Raw genomic sequence first — 16651 nt, 5'->3', positions numbered from 1 at the left:
CAAATGAGAACTTGTTCTCAACTAGCCTACCTGGTTAAATAAAGGTGAAATAAAAAAATAAATAAAAACATGAGATCAATGAGTAGTCTAGTCTACTACCATCATCCATGTTTATAGAGAGGGACATGGTGAGACTGAAGGAGAGGCATCTTATAGAAATGGAGAAAAACTGTTGGACACATGTCTTTCTCTCGTTCTCTTTCTCTCTCCGTCACGCTTTCTCCCCCAGGCTCTCTGATGGGTGACCCAGTGGTCATGCTGAGCTTGTACCCAGAGTTCCCCAAGGATGTGATGTCATCTATGACCTCACACGGGGAGTTCCTGTTCGTAGTGGATCGCTCTGGCAGCATGGAATGCCCCATGCACCTTGGGTCTGGGTCACTGGACCGTATTAGCAGTGCCAGGGTATATACACACCACACACACACACACACACACACAACCCTATTCTAGTGAATGAACAGCTCAATCTGCACAGGATTCACCACATGGTAGTTTGTCGTTAAATCCAGTACACAGTGGTTACTCTGTACTAGTTCTTTAAGACTGTCCTATAAAGTTTGAAGAGTAAAGACACTTGTTGGACTTCTCTCTTGCAGGAAACTCTGCTGCTCTTGCTGAAAAGCCTGCCCATGGGCTGCTACTTCAACATCATCGGCTTTGGGTCCAGTTATGAGTCCTTCTTTCCGTGAGTGTTTTCTCCTTCCAACCCCTTTTTCAATCTTGTTTACATCTAATAATTTGCAGCAGGTAGGGGAAGGATTCAAATGTCCATGGCTTGGGTCTGTAATATGTTGTGGTAATGACCCTTTGACCTTGTGTGTGTATATCTATCTGGATGTCAGTAAGAGTGTGGAGTACAGCCAGAAGACTATGGATGAGGCTCTGCAGAAGGTGAAAGAAATGAGGGCTGACCTGGGAGGTACAGAGATCCTCCAGCCTTTAAAACATATCTACAGCCAGCCCTGCCTCCCCGACCAGCCCAGACAGGTATCTAACACACCTTACAGTGCCTTAGACCGAGTGGCGCAGTGGTCTAAGGCACTGCATCTCAGTGCTAGAGGCGTCACTACAGACCCTGGTTAGATTCCAGGCTGTATCACAACCGGCTGTGATTGGGAGTCCCATAGGGCGGCGCACAATTGGCCCAGCGTTGTCCAGATTAGCGTTTGGCCGGGGTAGGCCGTCATTGTAAATAAGAATTTGTTCTTATCTGACTTGCCTAGTTAAATAAAAAATACAAGTAATAATAATATACACAAACACTCCCACAGAGAAATGTCTGTACTTTCTGTAACAATCCTTCCATTGTAACAGAACCTCATGCGTTGCTTTACTGTGGGTTATACAATGACAGTAGGGATGATGTTTTTCGTCAGCTATCCAGCCAAAATGATAGTTAAAATGATCTAGATGAAAATAATAAATTGTGTGCAATGTTATCAGGTAACAATAATGTAAATGCCTTTGCTAAAGCCCGCCACCGTATCCTCCAACAGACATTTCTTTGGAAGTTTCTGAATGTCCTTTTATCTAATTTAGTTTATGCATACGTGTATAGATGACGCAATGTATAACGACTGTTACCCAAAATATAGATTATGTATTTTTGATGATGCCAAAGGAACCACTACCATGTTTGACTAGGTTTGTTTTTTAGTGTCTCAACTATCTGAGTGGTCAACAAAAATCTGTCAGTTATTGTATCATTGTGGAGTGGCATTTGAATATTTTTTTCTAATCATCTCACTCATTGGCCTTCTCTATACCTTACACACACACACACACACACACACACACACACACAGTGATTCATATAGGTTCCTCTTGAAACACCTGAAACTCCTCCCACCTTTCCATGTGTAACGCGCAGGATATGAACCATGGTCTCCCACGGGAGCAACCAATGTCTTAGACCATGAGGGAATTCCCTTTTGGGCATGTTTAGTTATTTTGAGTGTGGTATTACTGGGACACCAAATAGACCTGTGTTTTTGGTTACTAAGGAAGCATTCTCAGTATCAGTGCTGCACGTACATTATTTAACGTTGACACATTAACAACATACCCGCTCTGTCCTCCACAGCTCTTCTTGTTCACTGACGGTGAGGTGGGGAACACCAAGGAAGTCCTGGATCTGGTGAAGACGAATGCCGGTTCTCACAGGTAGGCCCACAAGCACTGTTTCCCCTATCATTACCTAGTTAGGGCAGAGATCCCATAGCTAGGTCTGTCACCTCCCACCTGAAAGAATTGGACTAACTGGTTTTAATAGAGTTTGTTACAGAACCCACTGCGCCTGTCTGGAAAGTAAAGGTCTAACCACAGGTCTTTTTGACTCAAAAGATGAATTGTAAAACCCAATCTAAAGTAAACCTACCCAACCTGTCTGTGTTTTCAGTCACCCCACGAGGACAAGAAAATGATACAAGTGATATGGATTTTGGTGTTTGATAACAACAATAATAGTGATTCCTGGGTGTGTCCCTGTCAGGTGTTTCTCCTTTGGGATCGGGGAGGGGGCCAGCACTGCTCTCATTTCTGGGGTGGCCAAGCAGGCCAGAGGGCACGCACAGTTTATTACAGGACAGGACAGGATGCAGCCTAAAGTAAGAGAGCTTATCAGTGTGTGTGCATGTGTAAATTGAGGGATGTATTGGTTACAAACATTTATCACCTTCCTTATTCTCTCGTTTTATCTCTTTCCTTTTTTAATGACATTTTTTACCACTCTCCCACCTCCTTAACACTCCTCCCTCAGGTGATGCAGTCTCTCCGGTTTGCCCTGCAGCCAGCTGTGGTGGACATCTCAGTCAAGTGGAATGTCCCAAAGGAGGTGTCTGTCACCCTTCTGTCTCCACCAATCAGAGTGGTCTTCCAGGGTCAAAGGGCACTTCTGTATGCCCAGCTCACTGGGGAGGTGAGGACTCTGCCTTCTACTGTTATGAATGTTAATATTGTTTAACATGCAGTATGTCAATGTTCAAATGACACTGGTAAGGTCATAACTTATTTGCAAGACAACTATTTTTTGGGTCACGGTCCACGTGTTTCACTCAACCCTGTATTTCCTTGTTTTCTTTCTCTCGTTCTGTCTGTCTCTTTCTCTCTCTCATTCTCTCCCCTGCTCAGAGCTCGGGGGACACAGAGGGCTCGGTGACAGTGAAGTACAGCCTGGCCAAGCAGCCTGTTGAGAACCAGCTGAGCTTCAGTCTTAAGCCTGCAGAGGACACTGGGTAAAAACAACACTGCAGGCCTTGGTCAGATGCATTAAGCAATGTGCCACTATTTACAGGCAACACTGCTATGATGCTCCATTAACAGAAACTGTGCCTGCATTTCAGCTATGTAGTATGGTTTGATATATATATATATATATATAGTACTGTAGGTACCCCCATCTTATCATCGACCCTCGTCTCCCCCACTCCACCGTCTTAATCTCTCTATCCCTCCTCTCCCCCACTCCACCCTCTCGCTCTTTCCTCTAATTCTTCTCTCTATCCCTCCTCTCCAGAATGGCCGTCCACAGGCTGGGTGCTCGAACCCTAATCCAATCCCTGGAGGTGGAAGAGAGGGAGCAGGATGGTGAGAAGGAGGGAGCGAAAGAGAAGGTGATAGAGCTCAGCGTCCAATCAGGAGTGAGCAGTGCCTTTACTGCCTTCATCGCTGTCCACAAAGGAGATGGAGAGGCCCTGCAAGGACAGCTGCTACGCAGACATGTCCCCACACCAAGTGAGTGAGTGTTTGTGTGACGGGGAGAGGCCCTGCAAGGACAGCTGCTACGCAGACATGTCCCCACTCCAAGTGAGTGAGTGTTTGTGTGACGGGGAGAGGCCCTGCAAGGACAGCTGCTACACAGACATGTCCCCACTCCAAGTGAGTGAGTGTTTGTGTGACGGGGAGAGGCTGTGCAAGGAAATTATTTTATGCAGATATGTAAACGGCGCTAAATAAATTGTAACCGCGAGCTGAAGTGTCTCAATCTGTGCCCCCTGCACGTGTAAGACAGAATCCTCATAGTTTAGTCATTAATGAGTTTGGTGCGTGTACCTTCATGTTTGTAACCCAGTGACCCTGTGTTTTTCCCTTCTTTCTCAGTGTTGAATCTAAGGGGATGTTCACTGACAGGTTTGTGTTACTTTGCCACGGTTATATTGTTACTGTTGCAGATTCATTTTATTTGAACAAACAATACAAGGTACTTATACAAATTGAATTGACTAATTTATTCTTTAAATTAATACCATTGTTGGTGTGGGTGGAAATCTAACCACTTTATAATTTGTATTGTGGATCTTCATGTTTTGTGCAGGATTTAGCAGTAGTGTACTTGAGCGCGATATGAAACTATCTGAACTCGATGACCGAGCTGATCAGCTTGTGTGCTCTGCGTCAGAGTTTGTGGTCGGCACAAAGAGTAAGTGTAAGATGCATAAAAGAAGCAGTAAGCACCAAGTCTCTATTTGGTTTAGAAACAAATTTGCATGATTTGAGGATATTACCATATTTCAATTATGCATAAGTATCCGTTTCTGAGTTTATAATAAACATACTAATTCTAGACCCTGTTAATACAATCACTGTTCATTTGTATTAAGGTATGTCTGCTAAAAAGAAGGCCGAAGGTTCGCTCGCCTCTAGGGTGAAGGGTACGTTTAAACTACACTTGTTTAGTAAAAAAAAAAAAAACATTTTAATTTGTGTGATTCGCGTTGAATGATTGAGGAAGTTACTAATACTGCTCTTCGTCCTTTACCTTCTGGTTTCTTGTGTCCTGGTGCAAATAGGATTCTTCTCTAAACAACGTATGTAATTTGCAAACTTTTTAATATTCTATTTTGACTGTATTATTCCCAGCACAAATATTTTACTGTGATAATTAGGGTCAGGGTTCCAGTCCAGTTAGGGTCAGGGTGACCCAGTTAGCCACTGGCGATTATAATGGAGGGGTTGAGGTATTAGATGACAGTATGTAACCGTTTTGATCATTTGTTGTCCCATCAAACTTTGCCCATTCTGAAGGGAAGCCATTAGTGCCTGGAGATTTGTTTAGTTTTTAAAAAGAAATGCATTTTAATTTGTGTGATGCGCGTTGAATGATTGAGGAAGTTACTAATACTGCTCTTCGTCCTTTACCTTCTGGTTTCTTGTGTCCTAGTGCAAGGTGGATTCTTCTCTAAACAAGGTTTGTAATTTGCAAACTTGTAAATATTTTTTTATTTTGACTATTATTCACAGCACAAATATTTTACCGTGATGATTAGGGTCAGGGTGACTCAGTTAGCCACTGGCGATATAATGGAGCGGTTGAGGTATTAGGTTATTTGTCACATACACATGGTTAGCAGATGTTAATGTGAGTGTAGCGAAATGCTTGTGCTTCTAGTTCTGACCATGCAGTAATATCTAACAAGTAATCTAACAATTTCACAACAACTACCTCATACACAAGTGTAAGGGAATGAATAAGAATATGTACATAAAAATAAATTAATGAGTGATGGCCGAACGGCATAGGCAAGATGCAGTAGATGGTATAGAGTACAGTATATACATGTGAGATGAGTAATGTAGGCTATGTAAACATTATATAAAGTGGCATTGTTTAAAGTGGCTAGTGATACATTTATTACCTAAATTTTTCCATTATTAAAGTGGCTGGAGTTGAGTCAGTATGTTGGCAGCAGCCACTCAATGTTAGTGATGGCTGTTTAACAGTCTGATGGCCTTGAGATAGAAGCTGCTTTTCAGTCTTTCGGTCCCCGCTTTGATGCACCTGTACTGACCTCGCCTTCTGAATGACAGCGGGGTGAACAGGAAGTGGCTTGGGTGGTTGTTGTCCTTGATCTTTTTGGCCTTCCTGTGACATCGGGTGGTGTAGGTGTCCTGGAGGGCAGTTTGCCCCCGGTGATGCGTTGTGCAGACCTCACTACCCTCTGGAGAGCCTTACGGTTATGGGCGGAGCAGCTGCCGTACCAGGCGGTAATACTCTCGATTGTGCATCTGTAAAAGTTTGAGTGTTTTTGGTGACAAGCCGAATTTCTTCAGCCTCCTGGGGTTGAAGAGCTGCTGCTGCGCCTTATTCACCATGCTGTCTGTGGGTGGACCATTTCAGTTTGTCCATGTTGTGTACGCTGAGGAACTTAACACTTTCCACCCTCTCCACTACTGTCCTGTCAATGTGTATAGGGGGGTGCTCCCTCTGCTGTTTCCTGAAGTCCACAATCATCTCCTTAGTTTTGTTGACGTTGAGTGTGAGGTTATTTTCCTGACACCACACTCCGAGGGCCCTCACCTCTTCCCTGTAGGCCGTATCGGCGTTGTTGGTAATCAAGCCTACCACTGTAGTGTCGTCTGCAAACTTGATGATTGAGTTGGAGGCGTGGATGGCCACGCAGTCGTGGGTGAACAGGGAGTACAGGAGAGGGCTGAGAATGCACCCTTGTGTGGACCTCAGCGGGGTGGAGATGTTGTTACCTACCCTCACCACCTGGGGGGGTGGCCCGTCAGGAAGTCCAGGACCCAGTTGCACAGGGCGGGGTCGAGACCCAGGGTCTCGAGCTTAATGACGAGTTTGGAGGGTACTATGGTGTTAAATGCTGAGCTGTAATCGATGAACAGCATTCTTACATAGGTATTCCTCTTGTCCAGATGGGTTAGGGCAGTGTGATTGTGATTGCGTCGTCTGTGGACCTATTGGGGCGGTAAGCAAATTGGAGTGGGTCTAGGGTGTCAGGTAGGCTGAAGGTGATATGGTCCTTGACTAGTCACTCAAAGCGGGGCGGCAGGGTAGCCTAGTGGTTAGAGCGTTGGACTAGTAACCGGAAGGTTGCGAGTTCAAACCCCCGAGCTGACAAGGTACAAATCTGTCGTTCTGCCCCTGAACAGGCAGTTAACCCACTGTTCCTCGGCCGTCATTGAAAATAAGAATTTGTTCTTAACTAACTTGCCTGGTTAAATAAAGGTCAAATAAATTTTTAAAAAGCACTTCATGATGACGGAAGTGAGTGCTACAGGGCGGTAGTCATTTAGCTCAGTTACCTTAGCTTTCTTGGGAACAGGAACAATGGTGGCCCCCTTTAAGCATGTGGGAACAGCATACTGGAATAAGGATTGATTGAATATGTCTGTAAACACACCAGCCAGCTGGCCTGCGCATGCTCTAAGGACGCAGCCGGGGATGCCGTCTGGGCCTGCAGCCTTTCAAGGGTTAAAACGTTTAAATGTTTTACTCAAGTCGGCTGCAGTGAAGGAGAGCCCGCAGGTTTTGGTAGCGGGCCATGTCAGTGGCACTGTATTGTCCTCAAAGTGAGCAAAGAAGTTTTTTAGTCTGTCTGGGAGCAAGACATCGTGGTCCGTGACGGGGCTGGTTTTTCTTTTGTAGTTTGTGATTGAGTGTAGACCCTGCCACATACCTCTCGTGTCTGAGCCTTTGAATTGCGACCCCACTTTGTCTCTATACTGACGTTTAGCTTATTTGATTGCCTTGCGGAGGGAATAGCTACACTGTTTGTTTCCGGTCACCTTGCCCTGATTCAAAGCAGTGGTTCGCGCTTTCAGTTTTGCGCGAATGCTTCCATCAATCCACGGTTTCTGGTTGGGGAATGTTTTAATAATATGTATCTGTTTCGATAAGCCTCTATACTGTATTTATTGGTTTGCGATCAAGGAGTTGAGTTAGGCAAACACCCTTACGATCTGATAAGTCGCTCTGACCGACCCTACAATCCTTAAGCTTGTGCCTTTCTGTACTGCATATAAAAAGTAGTCTAAATTGGAGTATTCAGTGTGGCGGGCTGAGTAAAAACCATATTCCCTATCTGACATGGATGTCACGCCGTACATGAAGGAGTCCTAAATCCTGTAATATCCTATTGATCTTTTTAGCAACCAGGTTCATTTTCCTATTTTGATTTGTGCTGTCCTATTTTGAGTTTAAAATCCATATTAAAATTCCCTCCACAGATAAGAGTGCCAGAGTTTCTGTGGCAATTACCGTAATTTCTGGACTATTAAGCGCACCTGGATATAAAGCCACACCCACTGAAAAAAAAAAAAAAAAGTATTTTGTACATAAATAAGCCGCACATGTCTATAAGCCGCAGGTGCCTACCGGTACATTGAAACAAATTAACTTTACACAGCCTTTAAACGAAACACAGCTTGTTACAAAAATTAATAGGCTCCGCTATCTTTGCATCAGTGAATTTGCGGAAGTTTGAAACTTTTTCCTCGTAGTTGGGAGGGAGCTGCTGACAGACTCGTCTGTACCCTGATGGACAGGCCTTTATGTCTCATAAATCTTAGACACCACGATGGTCCACCTCTAAAATCCTCAAACTTCATTGCGGTGGTGATTGTTTTGACTTTCAGTCGGATCTGCACAGTTGAAACACCTCGGCCGTCTGCTCTCTGTGTGTTGACCCAGTCTTCAAGCTCATTTTCTAGTTCGGGCCATCTGCTTTTCTTCCCTCTGAAAGCTTTTGTTGTCTTTTTGCACTGAGTCAGTTCCTCACGCTGCGGTTTCCAACGTCTTATCATCGACTCATTAAGGCCAAGCTCCCGTGCAGCAGCTCTATTTCCTTTTCCAACAGCCAGATCGATCGCCTTCAACTTGAAAGCTGCATCATATGCATTTCTCCGTGTCTTTGCCATGATGAGGGTGACAAAATGACTACCGTAATCAGAATGATGGGAAGTTTGAGCGTGCTCGATTTACGTCAGATTATGTGACGGTGCTCAGTTTTTTGGCGGCATGAATCTTGTGAAAGCGGGAAAAATCCATAAATTAGCCGCATCATTCTATAAGCCGCAGGGTTCAAAGCGTGGGAAAAAAGTAGCGGCTTATAGTCCGGAAATTACGGTAAATCAAACACCTTCCTGTACAAGACCATGTCACTCTCCAGAGGCACGTATGCATTAAATAATGTAAATTCCTTGTTATCCAGTTTACATTTAACAAATATAAATCTACCCTTTTATGTCTGATATAAACTCAAAGTTAACTGAATTTGGGATCAAGATTCCAATGCCCCTTCTACCCATGTTATAAGAAGAAAAAAAGGTATTCCTATATGCCATTTTCTTGAGTTCTCGTGTTCAGGAGGGGATAAGGATGTTTCCCACCAGAATAGTATGTCAACTCTCTCCCGTTTCTTCTTTGCTATTACCTTCTCTTGATGGCACTCCCCAGTCCGTTTGAGACTGATGACCTTAAATTCTCGATGACTCATCGATATAAACCATAAAACCTGTGCACCATAACAGCCTGCTTAATATGAACCTAAAAATGAACTCTAAAACAAGAACAATAAAAAGGTAAACCAAAGTGGGAAAATAGTTTGTTATTTGGACTCCCGTGTCAGTGGACTGTCTCTTGCCTCTGGAATTTGAAAGGCCCCTCACTCAAATATCAAAATCCGTGACGCACCTGTTGGAACCAAAAATAAAAAGGGCACCCTTTTCGTCACTTAAACACATTGGTTAATTACAAGAGAGAAAAAATAAAGGGAACACTTAAACAACACAATGTAACTCCAAGTCAATCACACTTCTGTGAAATCAAACTGTCCACTTAGGAAGCAACACTGATTGACAATAAATTTCACATGCTGTTGTGCAAATGGAATAGACAACAGGTGGAAATTATAGGCAATTAGCAAGACACCCCCAATAAAGGAGTGGTTCTCCAGGTGATAACCACAGACCACTTCTCAGTTCCTACGCTTCCTGGCTGATGTTTTGGTCACTTTTGAATGCTGGCGGTGCTTTCACTCTAGTGGTAGCATGAGACTGAGTCCACAACCCATACAAGTGGCTCAGGTAGTGCAGCTCATCCAGGATGGCACATCAATGTGAGCTGTGGCAAGGTTTGCTGTGTCTCAGCGTAGTGTCCAGAGCATAGAGGCGCTACCAGGAGACAGGCCAGTACATCAGGAGACGTGGAGGAGGCCGTAGGAGGGCAACAACCCAGCAGCAGGACCGCTATCTCCGCCTTTGTGCAAGGAGGAGCAGGAGGAGCACTGCCAGAGCCCTGCAAAATGACCTCCAGCAGGCCTCAAATGTGCATGTCTGCTCAAACGGTCAGAAACCGACTCCATGACGGTGGTATGAGGGCCCGACATCCACAGGTGGGGGTTGTGCTTACAGCCCAACACCGTGCAGAACGTTTGACATTTGCCAGAGAACACCAAGATTGGCAAATTCGCCACTGGCGCCCTGTGCTCTTCACAGATGAAAGCAGGTTCACACTGAGCACATGTGACAGACGTGACAGAGTCTGGAGACGCCGTGGAGAACGTTCTGCTGCCTGCAACATCCTCCAGCATGAGCGGTTTGGCGGTGGGTCAGTCATGGTGTGGGGTGGCATTTCTTTGGGGGGCCGCACAGCCCTCCATGTGCTCGCCAGAGGTAGCCTGACTGCCATTTAGGTACTGAGATGAGATCCTCAGACCCCTTGTGAAGACCATATTTTGGTGCGGTTGGCCCTGGGTTCCTCCTAATGCAAGACAATGCTAGACCTCATGTGGCTGGAGTGTGTCAGCAGTTCCTGCAAGAGGAAGGCATTGATGCTATGGACTGGCCTGCCCGTTCCACAGACCTGAATCCAATTGAGCACATCTGGGACATCATGTCTCGCTCCATCCACCAACGCCACGTTGCACCACAGACTGTCCAGGAGTTGGCGGATGCTTTAGTCCAGGTCTGGGAGGACCATGCCCAGGCGTTGTAGGGAGGTCATACAGGCATGTGGAGGCCACACACACTACTGAGCCTCATTTTGACTCGTTTTAAGGACATTACATCAAAGTTGGATCAGCCTGTAGGGTGGTTTTCCACTTTAATTTTGAGTGTGACTCCAAATCCAGACCTCCATGGGTTGATAAATTTGTTTTCCATTGATAATTTGTCTGATTTTGTTGTCAGCACATTCAACTATGTAAAGAATATTTCATTCATTCAGATCTAGGATGTGTTATTTTAGTGTTCCCTTTATTTTTTTGAGCAGTGTATATAGGTCATACATGCATATCATGAATCCTCCCCATGATATGCCTTTCTGCCACCCTGTTGTAGCTGTGTCATTCATTGTTAGCTAATAGATATGTTATTAAGTTGACCAGACATAATGTGTCCATAAAGGCATGTACTTTTGGTTACTCGCCCTTGCTCAGTAGTGGGGAAAAATAGGGAAGACATTTACGTCTTGCAATGTCAACCGTAACAACTCAATATGTCTAACAGCTAGCGGTAACTATTAAGTCTGTTAAATCTAATTCAGTGTTTTGCATCTTCTCACTGGAAATGTGTGAGTCTCTGTCGAATGTGAGCGTCCTCTTGCCAAGGTGACTTGCTTGAGTCTTTCCGCCGGTGAAGACTACTTTCTCCTGGTGGTATACTTCACTGAGATGCCCCTCGACTTCAGGTCCTCCGCCGCCTCGTCTGCATTGCTCGTATGTAACCGGGCCATTACATTTTTGCCGGGAATGGTGTTTAAAAGTGAATCCCTTTTGTCTTTTACTGCCTTCTTGATAGGGGTGTAATTCCTTACTTCCTTTTCAGTATTTCTCCCGTGTAGTCATGATCAAAGAACACTCGTTGGCCTTGGAAGTTAACAGGCTTTTTCCAGGCTGCGCGGGAAAAAACGATGGGTTTTGGTGGGACACAGCTGGGGGTTTTTGAGGCCAGAACTCGGTGTGCTCTCTCGAGTCCCAGGTCTGTGTCCAAGTATTTATTTGAATAGACCCTCCACGAAGGTGGGCATCGAGTCTTTTTCTGTGCCCTCTGCCACGGAATAAAGTTATTATGTTATTATGAAGTGAAAAACTGTCGTTCTGTCACTTGCCTGTAGTGCATGATGGCTTTTCAAAGACTGTACAAGTGCACCCTTGACTGCAGTGTTATATGTGTCTGTTTCCCAAATGTGCTGATCTGCATCCCACATTTTTGTAGATATGCTGTGAAGTTATTTGTTTCCTTTGAGTTTGTGGTTAATGTCCATGTTGAACTCCTTTAGTTATTTTCGTACATCTTCTCGAAGTTCCTCTTGAAAGCCTGTGAGCGCATTGCGCAAATCCTCCTTTATCACCTCATGAAATTAGGATACTTTTGCTGCTGCTAGCTTATTTGCGCTAGCATGAGCCATCTCTGTTTAGACTACGATTTTAGCTTCTCCTGTCTTGTTACAAACTATTGTTGTAGCTCCACAACCTTTTCCTACTTTCTTCTTTTCCATTTTAAAGTAAGTTACTATAATGCTCAGAGTAAATACTTGAATTTAGGGGGGGGGGAAACTAATCGATGTGCAGTATGAAAAATCAGGCAGCCATTTCCTAAATTGCGTCACAGGAAGCCCTCGACAATACACATTTTATAGCTTTATTTCACATTTCATAGATTTTACAGAAGTGTTGAATCACATAATTAATATTGATTTATTTTAGAAGTAAACTGTGATTAGATTATTTAGTTAATCAATTATTGATAGACTTGTGTTAATGGGAATATTCAACGAATATACGTTTTTCAGGTGCTTGTGAAGTATTAGAATGTGACGAAGACTGTGATGAAGGTAATTTGGGACAGGTGTTAATGTCTGTTTTAACTTAATTCCAAATACCTGCAAATTGTTACTGTGTTTGATGCTCCCTACGTTATTTTTTTATTGTGACACAGCAAAAGGATTTAACTGCAACGGTTAGGATTAGAGTTCGGGTTGAGGTATTGATGTACATTAAGGAAGCATTTCGATTTCAATTATGTTGTCCAATCCCAATAGACTTTGACTCTCCAGCCCCAACCTCTAAGCCTGTGAGGGACCCTCTCCTCCAGCTGATCTCCCTTCAGAAGGCCTCTGGTTCCTGGGTCCTGGAGGCAGCATTGGCTGAGGTGCTGGTGAAGACAGAGGAGGAGGTGTCCAAGCCAAAGCCTGCACAGGTAGGTCCACAGAATTAAACTGATATGGCGTTTCGACAGGCAGCAGGATGAACCGAAAATTGATGAGCATGCTGCAAGATGATGCACTTTCACAGAGTGTCTGCTCTATAGAAAGAAAGACCATCAGATCTGGACAAAGGCATGATGACCATTGAACTGAATCTCATGTCTCAGCGTCCTTATCTTCTGCCTCTTTCCTCTCTCTTTCTCATCATCTTTCTCTTTCTCTATCCCTTACTCTCTCTGTCTCTCATCTGTCTGTCTCTCCCTATCTAAGGTGGACCAGGAGGTGTGGGCCACGGTTCTAGCCCTGGTATGGCTCTATGGTTTCAAGATGGAGGCTCAGGAGGAGTGGCAGTTTCTGGCCATGAAGGCAGTATCATGGATTCAGGCTCAGAAAGGTAGCTATAGCTTACACTCATAGTCCTGGCAACTCTTGTCCTTCTGCCCTGATTGGAAAGAAAATGTTTAGGTGAAAGCAATTTCCTAGTAGGAATCTACCATACTGTATTACTTAAATGACAAATATATTTACATTTTGAATATAATCATTCACAATACAATGTTGGTGGTATTTTGTCTTCAAACAAGTGTTGAAGATACATTTTGCCCATCCTTGCCAACATGATGCCACAGTATAATGATGCCTGTCCTGGTGATGTTGTGTGTTTCAGTGGCCAGTGTGTCTGAGTGTGTCCAGGCTGGAAACACCCTTCTGGGTTGCCAAGTGCAGAAAGACACCCTGGGGCTCTGACATGTTCACCCTCCCAGTCCTCAATCTGTCCCCCATACGCCTGCTACTCTACCTGGGGTGAGATTTTCACACAACCCTGCCTGCTCCTAGTCCCCTACTCCAAGCAAACTGGTGGAGCTAGCAACTGTATCTGCCTAAACAAGCCTAATTATCAACCTCTTACCTATATCAGCCTATTGTCATTTACTGTTGGGACACTTATGTATCTCAATGTATATCTCAATGTATTGGTTGTTATTAACATATCACCATTCATCTACGTGCTACGTATACAGCTAAACTTGTTTAGACTTTGCTTTGGTTATCAATTCCATATAGACTACTGGAAACAATGTGTATGCAGTACTTGTCATCACTAACCAAAATGATAGCCTTATGCTTGCTCCAAATGCTTGGAAAAAATGCCTTCCCACTGGGCACAGTTGTCAATTCAATGTCTATTCCACCTTGGTTCAATGTCATTTTATTGAAATAACGTGGAAACAACATTCTATGTATCCATTATCCATGTATATGGGGCCAAATGCATGCAGGAAGGAGTTGTGGATAATATGCAAAGCTAGATGAGTGCCTATCCCAGTGCCTTTACTGTGTGATCATGTAACACTGTGTCTCTGTATTCATGTAATTCCTCATATATGACTGCACTTGATTAAAATCTATCATAATCTACATCTTAATTGGTCATTGTATCGATTTTCTTAATGACTTCACTCTGTTCCTTCTGCATGGAACCTAGAATAGGAGTAGCCGAACCCTCCTGGAGAGTCACTGGGAGTGCAGGCTTTTGTTCCAGCCCTGCTTGAACACCTGATTAATATAGTCCATGAGGAGTGTTAGGTATGATGAGTAGGCTAGAAGACCCCATTAATGTATTTTTAAGCCTAATATGGGCAGCGGAAGGTGGTGACACCATACTTCACTCTGAGTAGATAACCAATGAATTGACTAGCCATAAACAGGATAACCATACAGATATGTTTAGTGTTCAGTCCATTGACGAATTGCTATAGCCTATTGAAATAAATGTAATACGTTTAAAGCATTATAAGGTCGTTAAAAACCCGCGCTACAGACACAAAAACAACGATTGGTTGAATGGCCCATTGTGTCTTTTCACCAATGGTAAGGAAGATAGCAGGCGTGACTATGAACACTGGCCAATGAGTTGATTGCGCAATGTTTTCTATTGACGTTAATCTTTATAAACCAGGAAGAAGTAGCCTACTCGGATATTAATGCTACACGAACGTAGAAACGGTGGGATTCTATCTCCAGGACCAGTAAAAGGAAACCATTGAAAACTAGCCTATCACATATGTCAAGGTAATACGTTACATGACTGCGTCGTTTATAGGATGATTCGCCTATTTATGTGAAAGCATTCAGGTTCTCAAAATATTGTACATTTTTATCAGACGTTTCGAAATTACGTATTACCTACTTTGCTTATGATTGTCGGTGGCAAGAAATAGCCATTCAATTCGATATCATCCACATATCACACTCCTTATTTTTGGGATGTTTGTTTTAGGTTACTTGAATAGACGCAATGACTGTGCAGAGCAACAAGCAAAGACCACGCCTCAGGGTCTGTTCAGAAATCGGTCATGTTGAGGAGACCGGGGGCAATTGTGTGTTTTTTTTAAATTGATTCTAATCCGCAGAGACCACTTGAACTAATCCTGTCATTTTTGTATATTAAACACTGGGTGTACTTGGTTTATCCTCAGTGTACTTGAGAAGACTCATGAGACCATATGCTAACTGGTAAAATGCACTTCTGGGGGTTGTTCCGTGGTACTCTGGACAGAATAAAATGTTCTTGTTGGTACATTAACCGAAAGAGGTTGGGAAACCACTGCTCTACTTGACATCAAGGCTATTTTACATGTATTATTTGTATAATTCATACCATCTTAAAGTTCAAATCACTTGTACTCATAATTTGGCTGCTTGGCTCAGGATCATTGTATTACTGTGCTACAATTGCCCCCAACCCTAACAGTCATGACAGACCCTGATGTGCCTAGCAAGAGAGAGTAATAGTCACATGTCATTCATGTCAATGTTTATCCAACATGTAGTTTGAATTGTTGGATGTTAATGCTCAGGACCGTACAATAAGAATACAAATGAAATACCTGACCTCCAAGTGGCAGGTCGGCCTACCTCCTGACATTATTGACTATTGCATTCCATCCTATTTCACTAGTTCAACTAGAGATTACACTGGCTGGACATTGACGTTTGACGTTATTGCATCAGGCTGCTTTGATTTCATTATTTGTTGTTCACAATAACTTCCGGCTTGGAAATGTCAATTTTTACACAAAGCATCTGTTGTATGAGGAATTACTGTCTGTTCTAGAAAGACCAGTATTGTGTTACTGTACAAAGCAATGTTTTATCAGCAACCAGCACTTATGGCGCATGATCAACCAGGGCTCGATACTGCGACCAGGACAGTTGTATTTGTGACCATTTGACTTGGCAGTACAACACACATTTTGAATTGGTCACAATGGTGCCAATGAGAAATGTACCTGGTCACGGTAGTTTTTAGTTCACAATTTGCTTTTCAAATGTTAATTAAAATTAAATGATTTAATTAAACAGCAATGTGCAGTTGACCCAAATTTAACCAACATCCTGAAGAAGCAACAACAGCAGGGGAATTCCCCTGTCCGTGCATGCATCAGGGCTCCACATACAGGGCTGCACAGTTAGGCTAAACACTCCAGTGCAACATTGACTGTCAGTGCCAGTAAAGAATGTTCTTGTGATAATGCTGTTTTTAATCTAGGCTATATAATTGATTATTAATCACAAGTGCGTTGCACACATATAAATCAGAGATCATTAACTATATTCAGCCACGGCCAATATTTTTCTTGAGTGGATGGTCGTGGACCATAACATAATTACAAATCATTTGTAGACTGCATATTGACTGCA

The 16651-nt window shown here is 43.5% G+C and overlaps 2 protein-coding genes across 7 annotated transcripts in view; both read left to right on the top strand.

Moving 5' to 3' along the window:
- The window catches only part of LOC112266192 (von Willebrand factor A domain-containing protein 5A-like), a 30431-nt gene extending 16064 nt beyond the window's left edge, over positions 1-14367 (top strand). The window contains exons 7-23 of one of the 6 annotated variants that reach the window (XM_042296370.1): positions 230-405; positions 600-688; positions 846-990; positions 2087-2166; positions 2495-2609; positions 2762-2920; positions 3133-3236; positions 3518-3735; positions 4102-4131; positions 4316-4420; positions 4602-4652; positions 4791-4808; positions 5162-5188; positions 12533-12574; positions 12779-12939; positions 13217-13340; positions 13614-14367. In XM_042296370.1, coding sequence (XP_042152304.1) covers positions 230-405; positions 600-688; positions 846-990; positions 2087-2166; positions 2495-2609; positions 2762-2920; positions 3133-3236; positions 3518-3735; positions 4102-4131; positions 4316-4420; positions 4602-4652; positions 4791-4808; positions 5162-5188; positions 12533-12574; positions 12779-12939; positions 13217-13340; positions 13614-13693 — 1724 coding nt within the window. In that variant the 3' untranslated portion in view covers positions 13694-14367. Of the gene's footprint in view, positions 1-229; positions 406-599; positions 689-845; positions 991-2086; positions 2167-2494; positions 2610-2761; positions 2921-3132; positions 3237-3517; positions 3736-4101; positions 4132-4315; positions 4448-4601; positions 4653-4790; positions 4809-5161; positions 5189-12532; positions 12575-12778; positions 12940-13216; positions 13341-13613 lie in introns of all 6 variants that reach the window. The other 5 variants (XM_042296369.1, XM_042296368.1, XM_042296372.1 and 2 more) reach the window with 5 other exon arrangements.
- Positions 14368-14868: 501 nt separating this feature from the next.
- Positions 14869-16651, top strand: part of LOC112265709 (von Willebrand factor A domain-containing protein 5A) — a 27342-nt gene continuing 25559 nt past the window's right edge. The window contains exon 1 of the mRNA XM_024443269.2: positions 14869-15019. The gene's annotated coding sequence lies outside the window, so the exon portion shown is untranslated. The remainder of the gene's footprint in view (positions 15020-16651) is intronic.

Source organism: Oncorhynchus tshawytscha, linkage group LG13 (assembly GCF_018296145.1).
Source record: "Oncorhynchus tshawytscha isolate Ot180627B linkage group LG13, Otsh_v2.0, whole genome shotgun sequence".
Classification (NCBI taxonomy): Eukaryota; Metazoa; Chordata; class Actinopteri; order Salmoniformes; family Salmonidae; genus Oncorhynchus; species Oncorhynchus tshawytscha.
The sequence above is the reverse complement of the archived record's forward strand: the minus strand, read 5'-3'. Positions and strand labels throughout refer to the sequence as shown.